The following is a 25,595-nucleotide window of genomic DNA, read 5'->3' as shown; positions in this document are numbered from 1 at the left end:
ACCATTATGTCTCAATTCTAGGAATTGTAGCAGAAACCCTAAAGGGTAAGGGGCAAAGCTCTACAGGGACAGGAAGCACCACCTTAAAAGAACAAGGAATGGATAAGGTGCAATAACTACAAGTGTGCAGCACAAGAGGAAAGCTAGTGAGGTGTACACAAGTCATGCAATAACCCCTTCACTCCTGCTGCCAAGTTGATAAAACTCCCCTTTCAAGTGTCTGTGTCCTATGGAGAGATGGACTTTGGAACATTTTGGAAAGTGTTGAAAACCTGCCAAAGAAATTGCATTACTGTTTCTAGATCAACAATCTGGATAGCTTGCTTAGCTCCATTTTACATTACAAATAGGCACTCATTTCTAATTAAAGACTTTAAACATACTTCTGCAAGCCAATTCCAACATTGAAGATATGCAATGTTCTAGGGGATGATCATGCGCATATGGGGAGGAGAGTTAATCCCAAGTTAAAAACCCAAGACTTACTGTAAAGAGACATTTAAAATGTTAATTCAATAATGAATGAGTCTTACTACAGCACTCGACTTGTATATTCCACACACAAAAAAATCCAGACTTTTCAAAAATGATTTTATTGGGAGAACTACAAAAATGTACAGTACAAAGTTTACAGTCTCACACTCAATTTGTAGTGAACTGACTCCCCAAAATATATATTACAACTCAAGTTGTCTTTTTGTCCGTTTTTAGTTACATTCAAAAAGCTTTACTTCTGATAAAGTAGTCCAAAAAAAGTACATAGTGCTCATCCTCTGTACCTACTATGTACAAACAAAAGTTGTTCTTTCACTCCCTCCCGTCCAGCAAGTTTGGAAGATTCAGACCTTTTAAATCTTAAAGGAAAAAAATGCTTTAAGGATTAGAGGAAAAAAAAACTATTGCAAAATCTGTTGCTCTTGGTTAGAAAAAAAAAATCAAGAAGTGGTAACAACCTGATAAAGAGGACTTTAAACCCAACACTACATTCAATAGGCTTAAAAATATATATGTAGGAAAATACTTTATTTGGTTAATTTAATCTTAAGGCATGTATGTTTCAGGATCCCTAGAGGCACTAACAGAATAATACTGGGTCAAATTATTGCTACATTCTCTGGCACTTGGCTTGAATCACAGTGTGATCAAAAAAATATAAAAAATACTTTTTTGGTTAATTATTTTACTTGGGTTTTCTTTGCCACTTTTGAAGTCTGATCTTTAAAAAGCTTAAGGCTATTCTGTGTGTTTGGACGGCCCATACAACATCTTTCAACTTTTACATTCTACAGAAATACCTAGAAATTTCCTCAACTACAACTTCCACAGCAACAAGACATGACTTCTTAAAACACAGAAATCACGCCATCTTTTTATAAACGTAAACAAAAACAAAATTAATGAAATAAATATTACATACAATCTCTTAAATTAAGATTTTTTTTACTCATTTACAATAAAATAACCAAGTGAAGTTACAAAAAATATATATTACTGTGAAAAGAACACTCCACATTCTGCAGATTAATAATGGCAATCATAATTTAAACATAATAAAAGAATATAGATCTATTGCTTCATCATACTTGATAAATACAGTATGGACAATTACCAATGTAGCCTATACTTTTCACAAGATAATAAATAAGTTAAATAGTTTTCATAGCAAGTTGTGCACCGCTATGTAATCCATCAAAACAGCTAAAAAAAAAATATTCAACCATCAGCAGTCATTACCCAAACGAGCTGAACTCAACAGTGCTTTTGGAAAAAGCAACAAACTGCACTAGCCAAATATGCCACTGTGTGGCGCTGTGAAACAGATCAAAGTTTTGGAATGGAAGTTTAAGGTTTATAAACAAAATAGTTTGAAAATATACTTATATATCAAGGCATATTCTTGGCAGGATGGTGGAATATTTCAGAACAGCTTACAGTCTTTCTTCGTTTAAAAAGTCTTGTTTTATATATGTGAACAAAAGCAGTTCACAACTTTTTCCTGAATGTGTAATTTGCACGGTAGACCTAACTTTACAGTTGAAGTTCTTGCAAAGTTCTTTTTATCAGAGATGGAATGCCTTCTGTTGATGTACTTTTTTATACTTGAAAGAAAATCTAATGCCGTCTCAAATGTTTGGGAATATTTCCTAGCGTTTCACCAACATTCGTTTTAACGGTTCGCATCTTTCGTCTTAAGGGTGTTAAAAGTTACACATTGTTGGGAAACTCAGGAGATGGGAAGGTGGGGTCTTTTATAGTCGTTTCCGTCCCCATTATTGCAAGCACAAGTAGGGCAATTAATCATCTGAAATCGACAGCCTGCTGAAGATTGGCAAACGCCTTCCTGCATCCAAACTGGGCGACTCGGAGCCGCTCAGACTTCCTGAAGAGCTCAGGGACCCGCTCACGTAGCTCTCCAGGTCTGAGAGAGAGTCTGGGGGGCTGGGAGGCGAATCAAACACCGGCGACTCGGAGAGACGGCGCAGGGACTGCAAGTGGCTCATGTTGTACGGAGGCGAGGGGGGGCAGACGTTGGCCTGAAGGTTGCCGTAGTAAGCACTGTTAGACGGGTTGGCATACTGCTGGGTATGGATTGCCAGGGGAGCAAGGAGGGTTTTCAGCTCCTGACCCGGGAAAGAGAAGGCGCTGTTCACACAAGACATGGAGGTGGGCGAGAGCACGTCCTCGTAGAGGTTAGAGGAGCAGGAGGACGAGGTGGAAGAAGGCGGGGGAGTGCGGGACGTGGGGCTCTCGAGCAAAGGCGACTCAAGTCCGTGGTGACTGGAGAAGCCCGAGAAGCTCAGGCTGTGGTGCAGCTTTGGTCTGTCCCTCTGGCTGTAAGCGGCGTGCTGCTGCAGGATGTCCCTTTGATGGAACCCGCACAACTCCCTGGGGGGCTTGGGGTCGCTCTGCAGCGCGCTGCTGTTCGCGTTACTGGGCGCCGGCCTCCTCTCGTCGGCGTTGTGTATGAAATGACAGCGAGGGCCGTAGGGGCAGAAGCCAATGGTGTGAAATGTGCGGCAGGGCTCGGTTTTGTACTTTGGATGACGGGACAAACTCCTCAGTTCGTGATATCCATGGGCGAACTGGCACTTCTCCCCGTACTTGCACGCCCCGTTCTCCTCAAAGGGCCTACACAGCTCCGTTTTGTAGCGGGTGGAGTTGATCTGCGAGCCGGGTTTCTGCTGCGCGACCTGGATGTGCTGGCTGCGCTCCCCATTCTCGCTGTAAGCTCGGTCTCTGAACTTGTTTTCTTTGTTCATAATGGCAGTAGTAGTGGTGCTGCTGCTGCTTGATGTGCTGTCCTTGAGGTTGCTGTATGGAGTGACCGGATACTTGTTACTGTTGGCCAGCGAGTCCAAGTTGCTGGTCGAGTTCCGCCGGTAGAAGCCCGGCGTGTAGCTGGAGCAGTTTGCGGTGCTGGAATTAATTACTGGAGCTCCCACCGCCTTCTTATCCAACATGCTGTTCAGGTGAATAGCATTCATGTTTAGGGTTTTCTCGGTTTGCTGTAACAGAAGGCAGCGAGAAACAAGTTTAATAAGTCGTTAAGTCAGTCAATCACTTTGCAAAGCGCTAAACGGTGCAACTCGCATTTTAAAACATTAAAACGAAGTGCCAGTATAACAACTCCTAGACAGAATCAAAGAATGTGGTGACGATTTCCTATAAAGACACGATTAACAAAACATTCAGTAAAGGCTACATTGTTCTTTAGGTAATGACAAATGCAGTTACAAAAGATCTTCCAGTAGGTAAAAAGAAACCTCAATTACCTTGCACAGCATCTCGATGTCATAGAAAGCGGAGAGAATTGTTGCAGACATTTTTCTATTTCTCTGTTTTCCTGTGGCAGTCGCAATTTCATGGAGGATCAACCAGGATCCTAACTGGGTAGCTGCAACGTTTTAAAAGCCACGACTGGTGCCGATCAAACCGAGCAGTCGAGAAGAAAAGGTGAAATCCCAGATTCTGCTCCGGTGGTACTTGCAGAGCAGACGGGGGGAAAAAAAAAGTTTGTTGCGTCTTTGAGAACAACGCCGAGCAGACAGCTAAAAGCTGTGGCTCGCAGCGCACACATATAAATGCTTCGCAGCTGCGTGCTGGGAGGAGTTCTGCAGTTGCGAGCAGGTCCAGGCAACGCCCCCAGTTTAGAATGTCGCAACAGGACTTATTGGCTGGTTACCACCTAGTTTTTTCCCTGTGCGGCTGGAGCTCTGACTCGTCTCCAGTCAGTTTCCTTCAGAAACAGAACAGGGTGAACTCTGGAGAGTCGGATGACTAATTCATAATCCTAGTCTCAGTTTTACGATAAGAGTTTTAGATCATTGCAAGGTTGGATCCCTTGCTGTTATTTTTTTAAAATAGCCCCCCCCAAAAAAAAACTTATTCGGGTTTTCACTTGAGTGCAGTATCCGATTGAAACTTTCCATTACTTTAAACGTGTGCAAGATCTACTCGGTGTTTTGCTCTTCCTAAAGTAAACCAACATTCCCTACTGTAGTAGAAAATCAACAGGTTTTTTGGTGCAAACTAGGACTGAACTACAGTCAATTAAAACAAAAATGCATTTTTCGTGGACTGATTCACTTTCAAAGTACAATAAATATTTTGTAACTGCAACTAGATCACAGGGTCCGGCTGTATATTCCTTTCCACAAATGTTTAATAAACGTCTTTTTAAATTTCTAGGTGTTTCGCTTGAGTTCTACGACTAGGTTAGCTAAAAGCGTGCAATAAACCACAATGACGGCTTTCGGTATTACTGGAGAAACGAAAGCGTTACAGCCAAACCAAATGAATGTTTACTCTAGACTAGTAAACAAGGTGATTCATAAAAAGATTTTATGTCCCCAAAATCAGACACCGCCGTTGTGTTAAAAAAGATTAATCATTTCACACTTCGGGAAGCAATTCTTTTATTGCAAGCAGGAGAATTAAAAGAAATAGTTCGTTTTCAAGTTTCGTGCAGAATGGGGTTGTGTCTTAGTCGCCTTTTAGGCACATGAAAAGTGGATTTTTTTGGGAAGCGGTAAAATGGATCTTTTTCACCTCTTAAGCTTCATTGAAAGCTTCATTAAAAACTACGACGTTGACTAGACCATTAGACAGGCATTTTTTTTAAAAAAGTATCACCAGGATATCAAACTATAATTAAGGAACATGTCGCTCTCGAAGAATACCTAAATCTCAACTACTACTATGTTAATACGAACTAACGTCCTTTCCACATTTCAAATGATCGTTTCAGTAGCCTGTCATCAATGTCAGGAATCGCTTTAAGACACTGGGGTCGGGCGGGCTTTCCGATTCCGTAAAAGCATTAGATGTTTAGTCAAAAGAACTGCAAAAAATGTGACTATAAAAAATATAACTGTTTTTGTAGTGTCATGACAATTAAACAGCTGTTCATTTCCGCAGACCACAGTGTAAGAACGCCACATGAACAACACACAAGCCTGAGCTGCTCTCATGACGCGGGTGACCATGAAGAATTAAGGTGTTCAGATTTCCTTTTGGTGAAGCTAGTTTCGGTTTTTGATCTGAGGTTTAAACTGTTAATAATCGCACTTTGATGACAAACTAGAAACCAGAACTCCGCCTTTAACTTGTCACGTCTACTCTCACTTGCTTGCTTGACAGACACACCGGACAGTCAGTGTATGTGTATCTAAGGGGGGTAGGGGGTGGGTACTCACATTACAAGCATGATTCGCAGCAGGATTCATCAGAGGACTCCGCTGATAATAGTCTGAGCTGTTTGGACACCTAAAGTGGAAAGAGGTGGTTTGACATAAGCCTACTTACACGTTATGTTCACGAAATCAGTAACTTGCATAATCCAGGTATCATCAGAAGAAAATCCACATTGCATCCACCTGTAATATAAGTGAAGACACGTATAGCAACAGAATTGCCACTGCAGGGAGCTGGGCTTCAGAAGCGCTGCCCTAATGAGGTGTTCGCTGACACCTGACCGCTGTATTTATGTTTGACCGACTGACCTGCGCGTAGCTGCTCATCATATTTCACGTATGAATTTACTAAGTGCCTCGTTTGGTTCACTGCAGGAACTTCAAATGGGCTTCGATTCGCACTCGGGTTACCGTGGTTGTTGAGTGTGGGGAGTCAACAAAGTGTCAACGCAATAACAAGTTAAAATGAACACACGTAGGAAACACGTAAAATCATCACCAATCAACTAACAATTACTCGTATTGATGAAAACTGTTTTTATTCTGTTTTTTTTTTTAATTTTTGATTGAGAAGGAAACCAGTCATCTTACTGTTATTATTCTAAGGCGGGGGGTATAAAACGTTTGCATGACAATACAAAAACCACGCACAGAGCCAAGTGTACGTATTTGGGATGACACGCTTTGTTTTTGAATTTTAAACCAACTTTTTACTGCCAAACCTGTCGTGTTTGAGTACAAGAAATTTACCTGTAAAGACAACCCAGCTTCAGAAGCATTTTGTCCCGAAAGGAATTTAGTATAATGGAATGCCAGGCGTATCTTACTTAGTGATACAACAGCGCCCCCTTGTGCTGAAATTGTAATTTTATTTAAAGTCTCAAACGCATTCTATTGTAAATTCATACATACGAATACATTAAATGCGGTGATTAGTGTTTAAAATCATTGCTACTATTCAATTACCAATTTCTTCCTGTTTACCATATTTGATTTACTATTTAATATTCTGAAGATATAAAAATGACATTTAAAATAATGAAAACGGACGTTTTTTTCGATATCAAATAGGATAATTATAATCCATCTCTTCAAATCTGTCTTTAAAAGAACACGTTTACCTATGTGATGTGACCGGTATTGCTCTGAGAAGGTTTTTTCTCCAGATCTGCTGCCCCAAAACAGGAAGCTTGTTCCATTGTGGGCTGCACTGCCCCCTTCCGGATAGTTTCCGAAACCTTTTTGACGACTGTACAGCTTTTTTTTAGGTCAAACTGCGCGTAAGGAAAGGGAAACTGATTATCACGTGGGAAGTGTTATATCACCTGTAAGTGTCAGTTTATCAATGAAGACAATTATTTATCCAGGGTGTTGTGAGAACTGCTCTTGGTGAATGATTCAAGGACTCCCAATATGCTCACAATTATGTAAACAGTCCTTAAAAACATCAACCACACCTCCATACAAATCATAATAAAATATTTTGTGGCAATAGAGGACACTCCCTCTTTGACCTCAGTATGCTAAAATATAAAAAGATTCAGAAACCTTCTAAACTGTGAATCATATTTTTTCCTATGGCATTATAAGTGATGTCTGAATGCATGCTGTTTGTATAGGTCCACTTCAATATCTCAAAAATAAAAAAGACTGTTATTACTACTGGTGGTACATTTCATTAGAGAACAGCACAGCTTTCAAAAGCTCTATCAGAGTTGGCTGGCGTTGCTCAAGGGAGTGTATCTGTCAGAGTCTCACAGTATACCCATGCTATTTCTGGGTACCACAATATGACTATTTTTGTTTGTCACATATAACAATTTTGAAGCATTTCTGTCACCATAAATTACCAGTTCCTGTGACTTCAGCTACCACAAAGCATCCTTTTCTTGGATGATTAGGACGTTGAAACTATGAAATAAATCTTTTTCAGTATGTTTCTGGAGACACATGGGCTATCCTTTTTGGTGTTTAGTTCCTCTTGCTGCCCAGGTCAGGGCACTGAGGTCTAGCAAAGAAAAAAAAAATAAAGCAAAACAAATGACAAAACAAGCTGGTATTTACTTAGCCCTCAATTTTGTGTTTGAATTACGCTGTGAAAGCACTTTGAAAAAAATCTTGTTTAGGACAGGCCTTGTCCCGAGACTGAAACATCTACAGAACACCCCAAACCATTGTACAAACCCTGATCTGCAAAACCACTCAACCATTAAACTGGCCATGTTTTTACTGGGGTAATGCAACCATTCCAATATATCACGTCACTCTACAGTTAAGGAAGATTACTACTACAGCTCTGTTCTTGCCAAGTCGCCTAAGCAGATTCACATGCATTGAACACTGAGGCTTTGTGATGTCTTCTGTGCTCAACCAAAGCTTTTGGGGTAAACACACTCTGTTTACATTTTCTCCAAGCCATTTTAATGTGAACCGTTATTTCCTGTTCACCTAAAGGCAGGGACTTTTTTCTTCTCTGCAGAGAATGAGAACCAGTAATGAGCTATCCCTATAAATAATTAACTTATGGACACCTTTATAATGCACAGAAATTAAATTCAAATCTTTCTTTTAGGATTTGTCTTCTTTTGAAAATCCAATTTTAATTACTGACCATAAGCATTTTTGGGGGACTACATTGAAACCTCTCATATTCATTTATCTGTAAATTAACAAGCTCAATTGTATAAATGCCTTAATACACTACTTCCTAATGCCTTCTGTCTGGACAAATAAATTGCTACAGAAACTGACTCTGTCTTCCTCTTTCATGGGAGGCTCTTGATCTGTGAAAAAAGTGAGTAGTGCTTCACCAAAAACATGAAAATGCTGTACATTCAAAATCCTCTGAAAACAAGGCACCCAGAGGGCTCTGCTGTTAAGGAATTTCTAGAGCATTTCCTGATCTGACACTGTTAGGCAAACAGAATATGAGCAAAACCCAAACCAAGTGCAACAGCTAAAGCACCTTTCAGCTGTTGGGTTCACATACATCCTTTTAATAAAAGCTTTTATGCTGCCCCCATAGTCAGTTAGACTTTAAATGTTCTCTTGTTTGCACTACAGGCTAAAGATAAATATTGCTAAATAACTCTATTAACAAAAAATAAGTTACAATATAATGTGTAATCATTCAGAATCTTTCCTGTACACTGGGGTTTCAGACTAAGCTGTGTAAACATCATAAGCAAAGCCTTTCCAGAGGTTAATAAATAACTGTAGGTCCACTGGAGACTCAGTAATGTGGTTTATTAAATTCTGCAGAAATGCACTTAAGTGAGCTGTGCAGGCCATTAATGCTAACAGGTTTATACTGGTATTTTATTGTTCTTACAGCATGAATCTCATAAACATGGACTGATGAACACTTCTGCTTCTCAGCCTTGCAATCTCACTCTCCTAGATTAGACAGCTCAGAAGTTTGACGTCTCGTCCAAAAGATGGTACCTCTTTGAGCTAGGGACAGTCACTATATTGGGGGCAGGGGCTGCAGTGTCTGTATATTGCTTGAGATATAAAAGGAAATTATCACTGACAGTTAAGGGGCTCTAGCTTTCATAAAAATATCAAATGAACACTGCAGTCTGATAAAATCACACATTAAAAAATGACAAATTATAGCTGGTTAAAATCACTTAAAAATGCAAAAGTTTAATATGGAACCAAATTCTAAATTTTAATGACAAATTGTATTATAAAAATGTTTTTTTTTAAAAACACTTTGCTTACTGTATTCCCAGATACAATATTTTAAAACTCCATTTTGAAAATAAAGGGATTCAAACTTCACTTATAGAACTGAAATAAGAATGTTAGATGGTAAATATTGTTTCAAACCTGAGGTGTAAAATATTCTACATATATGTCATCTGACTTTCTTATTTCTGTAGACATACAACACAGGTAAACCTTCTATTACTTTGAGCAAGATGTTCTGGAACTACGCTGGAAGAGAATACCCCATTCGTGGTTAAAAAATGAAGAAAAAAAAAGCTTGAAAATAAAAGCGTTGCTGTGACAACTGTGGGTTTCCTTTGGGTTTTCCAAAGAGGTGAGGCTTTTGCTTTGAAGCCCCGAGCAGCCAGAAAGGAGAAACTCCTAGAGCGTCCGGGGAAATAGCCAGTTGTGCTGGACTTTACTGTCCTTCATCAGGACAGTGTGGCAGGTCTGGTAGCCTTGAGTGTCTCCAGCGCACGAGCTGTCCTCTCTCTCTGGATGGTGAGGCGAGTGAAATCCGCACTGCTAGAGAATTGTGGCTCCGGCGGCAGGGCCTGAAGCAGACAATCCGAGGTCTGGGCGAGGTTTCTGGCAAGTCCGAACAGCTGGACCAGCTCCTCCTGGATGCCTGAGAGAGTCCCCGGCACACTGACCAGGCCGGACAGGTGCTTGTCCAGCAGCCTCACCCAGAGCAGCCTCTCAGCCCACAGATTCCCCTCGCCCTTCTCGAACAGGAACTCATCTTCATCCTGGGGGTGTGAAAGGGGTGGCACACTGCCGTCACACTGCAGTTTCAGCCATTTTTAATTCTATAAGCTCCAGGCACTAGATGAACAATCAACATCATATGCTAAATGTTTCATGTTTTTCACTCTAAACTTAAATTCGGTAGAGAAACACTTTAGGATAAGAAACTTATATTTGATTTTACATTTTAGCCTGCACATTAGTGCTGTATAAAAGCCCTGGTAATAGGAAAAATATGGACTTGGTTAAAAATGAAGGCATTTAGAGTTTTATTCCATTTCTCAGATCAGACAGCAGTAAATTACACTGTTGACAGCCTTTTCACTTTCTGACCATCCCACACTCGTCTCTCCTGGATAAATGGAATAACCACCATTACGAAAGCTTAATATTGACAGAAATAAAAAAAACTATAATAGCCAAAACTATAACACTCCATATAACATATACAAACTGAAAGACGTTGGACAGAATGCTGGAGGCTCCACTATCAACCATGAGTAAAACTGGTGAAAACCTACTCACTTCCAGTATCAACATGAGTAAAACTGGTAAAGACATACTCACTACAACTCCGCTATAAACCCCAAGTAAATTACTTCAACTTACTTCAGTCAATGTCTATACCGCTGCTCTGTTTTTGCAACAGTCCTTTCATTTTTGATGCAGTGGATGTTTATATCAAGAAGACAGATGAGGAATTTACCCCTGATGCCCCTCCCATCCCCGCGCAGTGAACCCCAACCTCCAGCACAAAACCCCCTTACCAGGACCCGGCCATCCTCTGCCTCTCTCTCGGGGTCGCCCTCTCCCAGCAGCCACTCCGCCAGGATGAGGACACCTGCAGGGGCTTCCTTCCACATCTGGAACAGCTGGCACAGCAGCCCCAGTCCCAGGTCCAAGGCCAGAGCTGGACATAAAGCTGAGGGGGCAAAACCTGGAAGAAAGGACCAAACCCAGCTGGGAGGAAGGAGCTGAACTCCAGTCAACCACTGCGGAACGGCCAGGCTTCGGGCAGACTTCCTGCACACACACTCACACAACGCCCCAAGCTAGCGAACACGGATTCCACACGCAGCAAGAATAGAAACAACATTCAGAGTAAACTTACAGGACAGCGGTGCAGCACGCGTTATTTAGTATTCCATTACAACTTGCGTTCTCACTGCGTGTGCAGCAGTCAACTGGTGACAAAACGAAATGAGGAAAAACAGATTTTCTCATTTTGCCTGCTGACAGCCGTGGTTTCCAATCCTGGTTCTGGAGGAACATTAAGACTACTTGTTTTTATTCCTGCTTAGCGCTACTTATTCAATGCTAAGTGATGACTTAGCTGATCGCCTTGCTTGCTTAGGCTTTTATTTAACTTGTTTCTTCGGTAAGTCTTGAATGTTAAAAATACACAATTTGATGATTTACACAGCATTGCCTCAGCTCTTTTTAATTGATGATGAACAGATACAGTAGGGATGACACTATCAGACACTCCCACAAAAAGCTTTTCTTTCTATAGAGATCAAATTGCCTACATTTCAGGCACCACACTTGAAAAAGGGTTATTCTGAAACATGGCAACAGGGTATAGGGTTGATACCAATTACAAATCATATTTATCCTTTTGAGTGCTGAAAATCAAATTATATACATGCCTGAAATCGATAACCGAAATCAAATAGCCTTTGCTTAAGAAGTCAATATAAATCAGAAGACAAGTGTTCCTGCAGGACCTAGACTGGGAACCACTGGCTTACAGTACCTAAACCCACAAAGGCAGGCTTGTAATGAGGAAACACAGGAAGTGTGACTGCAGCTGTGATAACTGGGAAAGGATCCTCTGCAAAGCTCCACACAGACATGCATCTGCTCTTCTTGTTGTCTTCTGGCTCAAGGTTTTATAGCTCCAGTTGTTCATGCACACTTCAAAGTGTCCCCCTGCCTGATGACACGTAGAAACCATTTCTGTGGATTTGATGTTAGTGTGAGATACAACTAGATAAAGAAATAACCACCCAATTAGTGTCTTTTGTAAAGTCTGAGAGTAAAAAAACTTGCTCTTGTTTGTTATTACACAAAAGCACAAATAATGTGCACAAAGGTATGGGCTTATAAGGAGGACACAAGAAATGCAGCATGATTTTTCAGAAATACCTGGTTAGCTTCTGTATTACATGCATAAGGAAGACCTTTGACCTTTGCTTAGTGGTCTTAAAACCTAAGAGCTTTAAAATCCATTTTTATTCTTTCATTAGCCCAAAACACTTGGTATTAGTTTAACACAAAGCTCTAATGATCATCTAGTCACCGCAATATACAAGACTTGGAAGAAATCCAAAGTCTTTAAAATATAATAGTACAGGGAAGGTGCTTTAAATATTCTTAAATTTCACTATTCACAGAAGTGCTTTCCCTGTAATTCAGCATCTTATGCAGTTTTGTATATTAGACGTTTTGCACTGTTGTTAAATCGTTCATCTGCTCTTCAGTGACTCAATGCCATTATCTTAATGCCAGGGGATCAGCTTTCAGTTTATTAGAAGCTTTGATTCAATTGAGCATGCCAAACAGGACTAGTCACAGGCCAAACCACTGATGGGAACAATGGGGATCAACAGCCAGGACTTAGTGAATTCCTGTGCTTTTCCCATTTCCAGTGACAGCGCAGAAGCAGGAATACGAACAGGTCAAACTGTAGCACAGAAATGCACAGTTTTCAGGGACACATTCATGATTCACACAAGAGACCCTGAACTAGGCAATAACTCTGAAGCTCCTTGTTTTTCCACTGTCTTTGAGCTAAATGTGAAAGAAATGTTTGAAACTGAAATGGAAATTGGATTAAAAAGGCACTTCATGACCCTTCAGGCAGTCGTGTTTCCAGACTGAAGTAAACTGTTTTGCAACTGAAGTAATTGCTCATCTGGGTTGATTATAAATTACAATCCCAGCTTTTTTCTGACATGGTAGTTCTGGTATCAGTTTAGAGACAAGGTCCAGTTTTTCCCAGTTTATATGTAACATGTGATCCAATTCACTGGGAAGTAGACAGCTAATTCCTGTAATTGAGCTGTGGGAGCCTTGGTCTGGAACTAACCAAAAACTATTAAATAACGAAAGTGTACTTTCTTGGCCAACAGATCTGGGATTTAAGAATTGCAGCTGAAGGCTATCAGGTGTCTGAGGCTGTAAGTGAAATTTTAAGGCAGACAGTCCCATGAAATTGGAGAAATTTGGAAACTGCTGTGCTTAGGGCAGCCATTCTTTTCCCATCAGTACACAATAAAAGGTGTGATATTATGTGTTTTTTTCTATTAGATGTAGCAGTGCAATAACTTACACCAGTGCTCAAGAACAGCTAACTTTATGAGAATATATAAAGCACTAAATTCTGCCAGTGGACATCAGAAGGACCACAGGAATCCCAGTCCAGACGTGTGCCTTATTTCCCCAATCACAAACAGATCATCCCAGCAAGTCTCTCTTGTTCAGTGGGATAGCATGTCTCCTAAACAGGGACCCTGTTGCCATCTGTCAGGGCTTTCAGCACCCATGCAGCCCTAGCCCTAGCTGTTTACACCGTACTTACAATTACACAGCACTCATATTCCCATGATCACAATCTCAACAATGCCCATGGGTTTGTGATATTAAAGTGAAAGAAACTGGATTGTCAACTATAAGCAATGGCATTTGAATCCTGGGTAATTTGGAGGAAACATTTGTGGTAAAACTGACTCTTTTAGTCCTAAAAACAGAACAGTTCACTTAAATCTGGTAAATTGTGTCGCTCTCTAAGCACAAATTGTTCACGCTTTTAAAAAGCAAGCCAATGACGCAATTGTCAAAGAATGTCTACTGCATCGATACTACAGCTCGGGCCTGTTCATCCTCACAACTCTTGTAAAGCCAAGCAGAGTTCACTAGAAGGCGCATCAAGAAGCATTTCAGCTGCCGAGCAATTCAATTGCCGTTAGAACCTTACAAAAGTTTCTTTTAATTTCCTTTCAATAGGACATCCACATAACCCCAGAATTTATATTTGTGTTACGTTTTCACATTGCTCTGCATTGCTATTATTTTGTTGTTTCCCCCCATCTTCTTCTCTCCAATTACATGCTGTGGGCAGAAGCCATCGAGCAGCCCCCCTCAGCGCTCTCTGCGACGTGTCCCTGGTGGCTCTGCTGTGATGTGTGTAATGAGGGGTCCCGGGCATCTCTGCAGTAATGACACCTTACCCACCCATCCCTCTTGTTTGGGCCTGAGCCGAGACAGCCTCCAATTAGGAGGTCACAGTGGCTGCCAGGGACACAAAAACCCAGGGAAGACTTCTGGGAACCCAGACAAGGCCAGCCTTTGGTCAGGATGTTGCATAGGTACTGAAAGAAATGTGCCAAGGTGTGAATGGAAAACACTGGTTTATGGTCTTCACTTTCTCACACCGTCCTGCTGAAGGACAGGGGCAGCTTGGGTCCTAATCGCCTTTCGTGGCATCAAAGGAAACAAAGGAAACGTTCATTTACTTTAGAAACGGCTTCGCTCACAAAAATGACAAATCCACACCGAATACCCAAGTGATCAGACACAAGCACTGTAAAACAACAGATTGTGAATTTTGTTTATGGTCAGATATTTTTTCTTTTTACAAAAAATCTACAAGATTTACTGGATAATGCAGCTTAATGTCTGTTGCTCATTTAATAACCACAGTATGTCTCATAACAAAATGTCATTGTAAGGGACAGGTGAGGCACTAGAACATTCCCTATTTCCTCTGGAGAGGCTGATGTTGCCCTTTACTCAGGTAGAAGGCATCTGGGTTTATGGACAGATTTGATCAATGGTAAGAATTTTTCTGAGGATATGAAAACAGGAAGGCAAGGCCTCATCTGCCCCTTACCAAGAAAAATTAACGTTGTTATGAGAGAATACTGTAGGGTCAGAACAAATCAAATAAACCATGTGAGCAACAGGTTTACTGGCAAGACCTCATTTACTGTGTAAAATTTTGATTACCGCGATTAAAAAAAGACACTGCAGCTCTGAAAAATGTCACGAGAGACTAGTCACTAGAAAAATGACCTGGTGCATTCTTATACGCAGAAGACAGCTGTACTGAGACAGGCTAAGAATGAAGAGGCTTCACTGTGGTAGATCTTTTTCATCTTGAACAGAAAAGACTTGAAAGGAACTTGATTCAACTATTCAAAATCCTGAAAGGCTTAGATAAAGGTAACCCTATGGATGTCTTCAGAGTCAACACTGAAACATGAACTACAGGATTCAAATGGAAACTAAGAGGGAGTGTGCTTATAACTGAGAACAGGAGGCATTTCTTAACACAGTTCCAGTGGGAGTCTGGAACAAGCTCCCAGCCATGTTGTTGATGCTGACACCCTGCTTCTTTCATGAAAGGGCTGGGTGGGATGTTTAGATCACTAGGCTACTAAAGATCAAGCAAGCAAGTTGAGGCAAATGGCCTCCCCTCTTTCATAACCTTTCATAAACTGGTCTTATGCTAGACTATGGCAAAAAAATAGTTGACCCACACCTAACTTAGATGCAATTAAACATTTATAACATTGATACTTTAATATGCCGCCCGACGTTTGGGAGATTACAGTGTTAACCCTCCTAAAAAGCAAATGTAAAATCATTGTGTTTCACCTGCTTTTTTAAGTGGGAAACTAAAAAGATGGGTCTGATGTTGGTTGCACACTAGTCAGAATGCAACATTTTAATATAGCAGTATAAAAACATCTGTAAAGCGCTATATTCCTATATGTACTGTATATAATCATGGTGTTATAGTTTTAAAGCAATGCCACTAATGAAAATGACCTCCGATAACATGCTATCATGTACAACCAAACACAACTGTGGTAAATGTGTTTGGTAAATATAAATTATTTATAACATTGTATTTGTATACTGCAATAATGCATACAGTATATAATGGTTTTACTATTGTAGATCTCTTTAAAGGCTGACCAACAGGCTTTGCTGACCGACAAACAGATTTTGCTCTACCAACAGGCTGATCGAGTAAAAAGACCCTGTGCAGGGCTTAAAGGGAATTAGCAAAGTCCAAACACACCTGGCAAAATTTACAAATCCAATAAACCTGCAATACCCGTTTTTGGACTTAGAAGGCAGTAGAACGAGGCAAACAAAGCAGACGTAAGGGCAATTTAGAGTTCCTGATTTTACTGCTGAATCAGAACCTTCAGTTTAATAACTGAAGGGTCCTCATGCTTGGATTGAGCTGTAATGCACCGTGTCTTGAAGAAACTAGCTGATAAAATGCACTACCAGCACGTTTCACAGTGATGAGAGCATATTGATCATCTGCGATGGTCAAGATAAATGGAAGGAAAAAAACTCCACTCTCTCAATGGGGAACAGAAGAAGGCAAATGATTTGAATTAAAACTTCATTAAAAAACAAAGTAAACTGTGGGAGCAATATACTCTCCTTTTCAGAGTACATTGACTTTTCACAAAAATCAGAAACAGATGTATCAGGAGTACTGAATGACAAAAAATGCTTCTCTAATGAGACAAAAGAGAAAAACAATGTGGTTGATTAAACTACAGCAGTGTCAAAGTGCACATCCACTGAGAGACCAAAGATTTGGAACAGTCTATGATCCACAATCAAAACAAAATGAAGAAATACTGTGTTCACATGAATCCAGCTCTAATAGAACACCACTTCTAAATAAACATTAATGCCATGAAATTAAACACCCCCCTGAAAACAAACACAAAATCCCGCAAGTTGTCATATGGAAAAAACGATCGTGTTGCAAGATTTGTTTGCATAGTGTTCTAATATCTCAACAATCTCTTTTCTGAACCACACTGTATAAACTGCAAATAAATCATAAATCAGTACTAGCAAAAGGTCTTGATGACTTTAATTTTGCCAAAAGACTTTGCTGAAGGTTAAAAAATTAAAATAATCTTAATGTCACACAAACAGTCCACACGTTAAATATATAATTAGCAGGCTAGTTTCTTTTTGTTACTATGATCTTTAGCCTCTTGCTTATTATATCTAGTGAATCAAGTTTATTTAGCTTTTCCCCAGCATGCAGCGCATTCATGCAAAGTGTGAAGAAGTTTAATGGCACTTTAACGGTGCATTTTTCCCTTTACGCATTTCATACAGTTTACAAGAGTATGCAAGTTGTGAAAGTTTAAAACTCCCTTGCTGTCAGTTTTATTTTTCTTTCATTACAGGGAATTTGACTCTCCTGGAGTCTTTTGTAAATAGATCAGAATTCAATTAAACTTTTATTGAATTATTTTAAAAAGTTTAATTCTATTCCAGGTGTTTCCAACAAAGCACATACTGTATCACAACAGTGAGACTGCATCTAAAGGGTCTTAATTTGATGAAACAAACAAAAAACTGAGGTCCACTGGAAAATCACTAAAACGCCAAACTTACACAGCTGTCTTGTTAAACTGTCAGGCTGTTAATTACAAATTAATTCAGTCCCAGGTCCTGACAGGTCCCTGCCAGGTACGAATTGGCAGAGATGATGGGCGGCAGGGAGCCAAAATGTTCAATAATACCACTGAAGCACAGTTGAATACCTGTTTCAATTAGGTTGACTGCACCTATTTAGTTTTCCAGGTAAATAAAATCATATAAAAGTTCATTACTCTTGCTTTTGTGTTCAATGTCAGGCTATTATTTGCAAAAAGAAATTCAGCCAACAATTTTCTGCTTGAAAGCTTCACTTCATAGCTCTGCAAATGCACAAACCCGGCCACAGCCAACAGGGCGCTGCTCAGTGTTCCATCCTGACAGGTACAGGAGATTTGCATCAGCTGTGCCTAACTGTTTGAGAGGAAACCACAGAGCGCCTGTGCCTTACTAGATCGGTTTCATAAAAACCAAGTATAGATCACCAGTGGCTACTAACATAAGATTAAGTTTGTGGTGCAACATTGACTCAATGTCCCACAAGATCTTCAAGTGTACCGTTTGCCTCTTTCAAAAATGCGCAGCAAAGCGTTTTACAATCAGAGGCACCAAAATCTCTCTGTTCAGAGGCATGTTATGACATAGGAGTCCAGCCACCTTCTTCATAAATTTAATCAATTTCCAAAGGGGAAAAAGACGTGTCATTGGTGGGTAGAAGGAAACTTCAGCAATGTGGGGAGAACACCTAACACTATACATGCTGGCGGCAGAGGTCTTAAATTAAATCAAAATCCTGAGGTACAAGGCAGCAGTGTTCACCATCATGCAACTATGCTGCTACGGAAATCAATATGAAAAGAAAATTAAACTACCTAGATCTTGTGGACCAAGGTAAATTCAAGAAGAGCAGCTCTGAACACAAAATATCTGTATCTTCCAGATGTTAAACACTATCCAGTGTGCGAAGAGTGTGATGTCAACGTTCAAACCTCCTACCATTCAATTAGCATAACAACATATAGACTGACTGCCCTCAAATCACTGTGGTAAAACTACCATCCAGGCCAGCATAAAGAAACTTCTCCAGGTCAGGTGTTTATTAGCTGAAGGAAGCATCACTGTCAGCTTGGGTACTGTACCACAACCATATGCCAAGGTATAACAGTATAACATGAATCGTACCACCCAAGACGCACTACTGCTATGGGTGCATAGTAGAACGATTACCTATACCAAGAATAGCACCCCTTCGATGACTCTGCTGCCGCACAGTGAAACCCCTTGGAGAACCTGTGCAACATGGTCCTTTCCAGCAGAGCCAAGAGAAAGCAACTGCACAAAGAAGTCAGTGGCAGTGAAAAGGTCTAGACTTTGCACAGCTATGGGTCACTAATTCAATTAGATTTCAAAGACAGAGGTTTCCCACTTTACACTTCTTAACTTCAATACTTCCTATTCCTACCCTCCCCCATGCATGCCAAGAAGTAATAAAACAACCCCTCCTGCAACTTCACACTTCAGTGGACACAGAAACAATGGCCATGGGTGGCTTCACATAATGACTCACTGCATGGGGCTATCTAACAGCAGTCATTAGGAAAGCCCCACCAGTGGCTTGACAAACGGCTTTGTTTTCATACTGCTCAATTACTCGAAAAATAACACCCCTCCCCAACCTCATCACCACCAACACCTGATTTATTTGAGCCACCATGTGGGACTGTTTCCTCAAAGAATCTTCTGCCTTTGATCTGACACCAGGACCATGTCTGCAAGAGCCCTGTCCTACCGTCTGGTGACAGTCAGTACAGATACACTTGGCTTCCCTCACTCTTTCTGCTTTTACTAAGGAGGATGTCAGCATGGACTTCAAACAGGAATGAATAATTTCACTGATTACATGATTTCTAACAGCACAGTAGTAGATTCCTCCTTAAACATGTAAACAATTCTCCTAAAGTTAAATCAGAGATTTTATTTTCATGAACATAAGCTTTGGAACACGTTTTATCCCTTCTACCGAATGAGATAAACATCTTTCTACTATTGGAAATGCATTCTTATAATAAAAAGCTAGTGGAAGGAGCTATAGGGCAGAAATATGTCTCATTTTTCTGCAAGGCCTGACTCAGACCTCTGGCCAGCCGACCATAGTGATTCCAGACTTTGGCAGCACTTTCCTGGACTGCACTCTGCTCTGACGCCATATTCCCAAGTTTTACTACCTACTTTTGGCATTGAGCTTAAGAATCGTCAATAAGCAGCTAACTATCTGGCTGTACTTTAACTTTGTCTTCCAAAAATAAATCTTGAAATTGATGAGGTTTTATAACCACAGGCACGGACACATGACCAGAGGGTGATTTAAAAAAAAAACAACTCTCATCTGCCCACATGTACCAGAGTGCCATCTTTCAATATCGGAACAAGTAATAGGTTTATTCCATGCTGAAAAAAAGAAGAAAGAAAACAACGTTTTGGCCGTGGAGCCTTCTTCAGGTGTGAGGGCTCACACCTGAAGAAGGCTCCATGGCCAAAACGTTGTGTTTTCTTTCTTCTTTTCTTCAGCATGGAATAAACCTATTACTTGTTCCTTTGCAGCCTACGCATGCTGACGTAGCCACCCACCTGAATCTTTCAATATCTCTACACATATTCTTTCAGTGTATAGACTAAAAAGTCTAGATTCATGTTATTTTAAGAACAATGCAAAATAAGATGTACTGTAATATTGTTATACATGCACTCCTCTCTAATATTTTCATAAGGTGATTCTCAGTGGCAGCAATGGTTTACAGAGATCTGGAGTCACTTGTGTTCTTCAATTCGGGATGTCTGAGAGATCAAGAAATAGAGAAGGAAGGAGGTGGTCTTTAAATTTAGCATGATGCAAATCTCTGTTACTACTAAGTGATAATTGTCTCTGCACAAGGCTTTCAGAGTCATGCTTCCATTTTTGCTATTTCTAGTTAAAGCTTTTACTCATTTTTTTTTTTACCTTTACCAGTCTCTTATCTTTTCATGTGATATCCTTGGCAGCCATTCCTGGGCATGTATGAAACCTTCCAGGGACTATCAGGAAAATGTGTTCCTCCAACGCATCCTATCCCAGAGCCTCGTGAAATTGTCAACATCCCTCAGCCCTATACTGGCCTATTTAACTGTGCTCCAGCTTCCCATGAAATGTTTATAGCTCAGTAGGGCAAGAGGAACATCATTAGCTGAGCTCCCCAAGCCTCCAGGATCTGGCATCCATATAAAGGCAGTATTCTCCTGCTCCGATTATCAGTTTGGATCACGATGAAGCTGGGATTTTTCTGCCCGCTCTCCACACCATGAGACGAAACATAATCCAATGTTCTGGAGTTTCACAGAGGGGGCCAGGAACTCTCAACCCCACCACATCAAAACCAGCAATGGATTCTGCTTTCACCCGCTTTGAATCCAACTTAGGATGTCTTATGACTGTAATTTGGCAATTGCATAAACAATACACCACAATATTATATACAGATACCACAACGCTATAATGTATTATTATTATTCAACTAGTATAAATACCATAAATACAGAATCAGGTTTATAACAGAAAGTTAAGCATGTATTGTTGGTAAGCCTGCACATGGCGGACATACAGGTGTGTGGGAGCTGATCTCAGGTTCTGCTCTAGAAACCCCATGTGTTCTCTGGCCAAAGCATTAGAGACCCTGACTCAGTAATATGTGACCCCATTAGCAGCAGGAGCCACTTGCAAGGCACGTGGTAAGTATTCCACAAGGCTCTGAAATATCTGAAGCACTATCGCCTCCTGTCCTTCTAGCACAGGTGATTTCAGTCAATGAGGGTAACTGATTAGGACTGAACTTCCCCTTCCTCCACTACCATAGTTTAACATGGATGTCTTGGAAGTGTAGATGGTGGACGTCTATGTCATGCTTCAAAAGCGAATGATACACTGCGAGTTAAATTGAGATGCCAGTGAGAGTTAAAGAGAAAGAGCATCTGATTCACTGAGACTCTAGCATCCACTGTTTTCCCTCTACTCCAAAACATGTACAAGCACCATGCACATTTCCAAAAAGGCAGCACATAGCTATGAGAGCCTCAACTTTAGCACGCTGTATTGACTAGAATTGATCCAGAACACAGACCTATAGTGTACAAGTGGCCATGTTTTATTAGCAGTTCATATGACACTGATGTAACTGTCAAGAAGGCTTTATTGCCCAGTTTAAGTTTCTTCTTTAATATACTGAGTGGTATTAAATACGAAACAAAAGCTCTTAGTTCCAATACTCATTTGTTGTGTTTTTAACTGCCTCTCAGTATATGTTGTTTTTACTTATTCACATCTGTTGTATAGTAGCTATTTGCGGCAGCAGGCAAGATTTTTTTAAACTGCGAATGAAACATAAAAAGCAAACCACAAGGCCACACAGCCTCCTGAATCCGTGACAAACTCCTGCAAAGAATTAGAGCCCCTTGATTCCCGGAACACTCTAGAAATGCTGATCATCTCCATAAGGCCAGACCCTCTCCTCAGAGAGGGTACTGGCATAATACAGGACTGTGTCATCACACAGTATAACCCCACCAGTCCAGTACTGTTACCATAGTCTTTATGTCGAAAGCCATTTGTTACTTATTATCCCCACTAGTTGTGCAGCAGTGCTATATCCTATCCAAGGCTCATAAAATGAAACAGTCTAAAAACGTTTCTGTTTCTATGCGATTGGTCTTCGATCACATTTTTCACACTTGGATCACCATGCAAATTAACACTGAGAAAAGCTGTCAATGATTCGCAACATGCTTTTGACATTTCTGTACCAAAAAAAAAGCTTTGACTGCTATGCCCAACTGGAAGCAGGGGCGTGATAGGTGGAAAGACCTCCTCTTGTTTACAGCGTCTTTAATGATATGAAAGATTGCTACATTGTTACATTGTAAATGACTACATTCCTTACATTGAGCAAGCAATTATCTTTCCTTTGGGTATAATGCCATTTTACCCCACAACTTCAACTAAAGACTCCTAATCTCCTAGCATTTAGAGTATGTAGCTCCCGGCATAAGACAGGCTGGTTAGCAGCGTGGTACCTGTGTGTTGGTCAGTGAGGAGCTGGGGGGGCACATTGCCAGTGAAATCTGCTGCTCTGTCCCGCACATCCTGGTCCTCATCCTGCAGCAGAGTGAAAAGGCTCTTCCAGAGACATACTGTGTCACTCAGACCTGCAAAGCACAAAAAGTTAAGACTCCCATCCTCAGGATAATATTGCATATTCTCACTGTAATGCTTAACATCAGATAAAAACATCTGTTCATTGCAAAAACAGAGGGCAGCCACAAGGCCTGCTTTCTTTAGCTTCATGCAATGTATTTTGGATTAAAAATGGATTAGAAATTAGTGATGCAATCTGAGTACATTACACAAAAGCACTGCTGAATTGAACACAATTGACCAAGAAAGAAAACCTGCATTTTGTCATAGACAGATCTAGCCATGGCAGCTGATGCCATGAGAAAGAGGATCAGCTCTGGGTGGGAGCCGTGCCCAAGTGTTTGTCTGTATCAGACCTGGCATGAGGGGGGTGACAGGGTCTGGCATGAGGGTGCCACAGCTCACCGAGGGGCAGGACGGCGCTGGCTAGCAGGCAAGGCGTGGCGTTGACTAGGACCTCCGCAGCTGTTAGCTTGACCTCTCCTGGCCTCTCGTCTCCACAGCACTGGCTCACTAACGCCACCCACGTCCTCATCTCCAGCTGCATGGACTTGCTCAGACCCTGCCACAGAATCTTGATTCAAATCCTTTCCATAACAAATCTCAATCAGAAATTAACTAAAGCACAAAGATATGTCTTTCAGTCATCATTAACTATTGTGCATCTGGTGCATTATTTAGCTTAAAACATGCATTACTTGAAAACCCAAGTGGTAATATGTAAGCATGAGGAAGAGGAAATATTTGACCCTGTATGAAGTATTCTCACAGAAGTAAAGATGATCACTAAGAGAAAGAGTATGAGACATGTCTGTTTTCAGGAAATCGCATTTTTCTGCTGCTGCTGTCTAGGTTCCCCAAGCCCCATGCATGGTAAAACTCTTTCAGTAGTCTCACAGGTTTACACATAACTTCAATACTGTCTGTGCACATAAATGTGCATTTTAGAGTCTTCCTGATGCTTTCTTCCATTATTTATCTAAGCACATGTTTTCAATCTTCTCAGTACTTTTGAGAACTGAGAACAGGAAAAGGTTTCTATTTTTGTGTCCTCTCAGATGCTGAGTGATTTTGCTGAGGTTTATATCATCTTCCACATCTTCTCATCCATATGATTCATATTAAAATTTGTTTTAAATTTCTGTTATTCCAGTCTTTAAAAGCCCTGTGGTGCAATTTATCAGTGTTGTTCTCACTCTTACCATCAGATGAAGTCTCTGAAAGCAGGCTCAGTATCTCAACCAGAGTTATTAATTAAGCTGTTACACTAACAAGAGAATTACTGTTTGAATCCGATACATCTAATGCAGTTTGTAGACATAAGCTTTGCACACCCCCCCCCTCTTTGTCTCTCTGGCTGTCCTGGCTTTCTGTCAGGGTTAACACATGCTAATAATCAACACCAAAATAAAACTCTTCAGTGTCACAAGTTTCAAAGCCCTGATACCAAAGAGCACATTCATTTAACATGAAGCAGCTTTCGGAGGAGATCTCGCATGTCTTTTTAATAAGGCTGAATCAGAGATGCTGATAGAAACCCAAATCCCCGTGGACAGGAACTCCTTTCCCCTGCACAGACAACCAGCAGTAAAAACATCTCTGTCCGTCTGTTAGTCTGCGGAGACCCTCTGATCTCAACTTATACCTCCATTAGGGCAGAAGACAGAGGGTCTTGTCCGCCAACTTGCAAACCCACTATTATTGATCACATAAGGGATCCGTCTTACCTGGGAGCTCTTCTCAACAAAATGGACAACAAAATTGGAGACCAGGGTGAGAGCGGCGCAATGATTCTCCACCCTGAAACACATAACATACGGCCTTCAACTAGGGGGACTGAGTGTAAGCCCAATTGATAAGCAGTAAGCACCTTGGTCTCTGTCACCTTCTGTCAGCACTTTCACTCACTTCATTTTCCTGGGGAAGTGAAAGCGTTTTGGAGACATCAGCTCTAGTAGCCCGTGCCTGCATGTTTCAACATACCAAGGATGACAGAACATGTGTCAAGTGCCTGGGGAACAGGTGGGAAAGATTATTTTCCAGGTTTACCAAGTTCCACGAAACAGGAGATAGTTCCATATCTGATTCGGCAAATAAAAATGAAACTCTGAAGCTTTCGCATAGCTGTGCACTTTAATCTTAACAATTTCCGTTTAAAGTAAGAACCTATTTTTTTCTCTTTTATTCCCACAATAAATTCTAAGTCCAGGCGAGTCTCCAGCCTCATCCATCAGTCTGCAAGCACCACTTTGTTTTTATACTGAATAGTTTCAATTTCAAAACTGCAATATTATGTACTGTAGGTTTAACTGTCCCTTCCACTCCACACACACTTCAGAGCACAATGTCTCCAAGCCTAAATGGCCAATACCTTTTCAAAAGCCTTACTACTTGGTTACACCAACTCTGACTGGAAATAAGTAAATATTTTATGCTATTCTAAGACTGTCAGTTAGACTGAGATCAGATTTTTTTCATATGAAAAAAATAGTGCTCTTAAAACATTGCCTATTTCTAGTATCATCCAAGCAACACAGCAGTACAGCAATTACACCTTGTTCTGAAGAACTGCATTAATTAACATCTCTCAAGTAATTGTGTTCTTGGTTTAGGATGAAGTAGATCAAATGAATGTGAGGTAGATGAATAGTAGCTAGAATTTGAATGCATTTGTTTTTAAATCAAGCATCAAGATTCTGGAGTTAAAACACCTTGAACTGGAACATTAGACATATAATATATATTATATAATATATATTACAGTACAGGTCTATTAGTCTCTGCTGTGA

General features: G+C 40.6%; 2 protein-coding genes across 4 annotated transcripts in view; both read right to left on the bottom strand.

Moving 5' to 3' along the window:
* Nucleotides 1–577: 577 nt before the first annotated feature.
* On the bottom strand, nt 578–4,082 carry zfp36l2 (zinc finger protein 36, C3H type-like 2). The gene is made up of 2 exons (XM_006638644.3): nt 3,774–4,082; nt 578–3,506 (listed from the first exon to the last, which is right to left on the bottom strand). Exons 1-2 carry the CDS (start codon nt 3,822–3,824, stop codon nt 2,295–2,297), a joined length of 1,263 nt encoding a protein of 420 aa, XP_006638707.1. The 5' UTR covers nt 3,825–4,082; the 3' UTR covers nt 578–2,294.
* Nucleotides 4,083–8,922: 4,840 nt separating this feature from the next.
* The window catches only part of thada (THADA armadillo repeat containing), a 114,119-nt gene continuing 97,446 nt past the window's right edge, over nt 8,923–25,595 (bottom strand). For all 3 annotated transcript variants that reach the window (XM_015363140.2, XM_015363139.2, XM_015363138.2), the window contains 5 exons: nt 24,534–24,606; nt 23,212–23,368; nt 22,686–22,817; nt 10,922–11,091; nt 8,923–10,156 (listed from right to left, as the gene is read on the bottom strand). In XM_015363140.2, coding sequence (XP_015218626.2) covers nt 9,839–10,156; nt 10,922–11,091; nt 22,686–22,817; nt 23,212–23,368; nt 24,534–24,606 — 850 coding nt within the window. In that variant the 3' untranslated portion in view covers nt 8,923–9,838. The remainder of the gene's footprint in view (nt 10,157–10,921; nt 11,092–22,685; nt 22,818–23,211; nt 23,369–24,533; nt 24,607–25,595) is intronic.

The sequence above is a fragment of the Lepisosteus oculatus genome, chromosome 17 (genome assembly GCF_040954835.1).
Source record: "Lepisosteus oculatus isolate fLepOcu1 chromosome 17, fLepOcu1.hap2, whole genome shotgun sequence".
NCBI classification, from domain to species: domain Eukaryota; kingdom Metazoa; phylum Chordata; class Actinopteri; order Semionotiformes; family Lepisosteidae; genus Lepisosteus; species Lepisosteus oculatus.
Note: the sequence above shows the minus strand (reverse complement) of the source record. Positions and strands in the feature narration are given on the sequence as shown.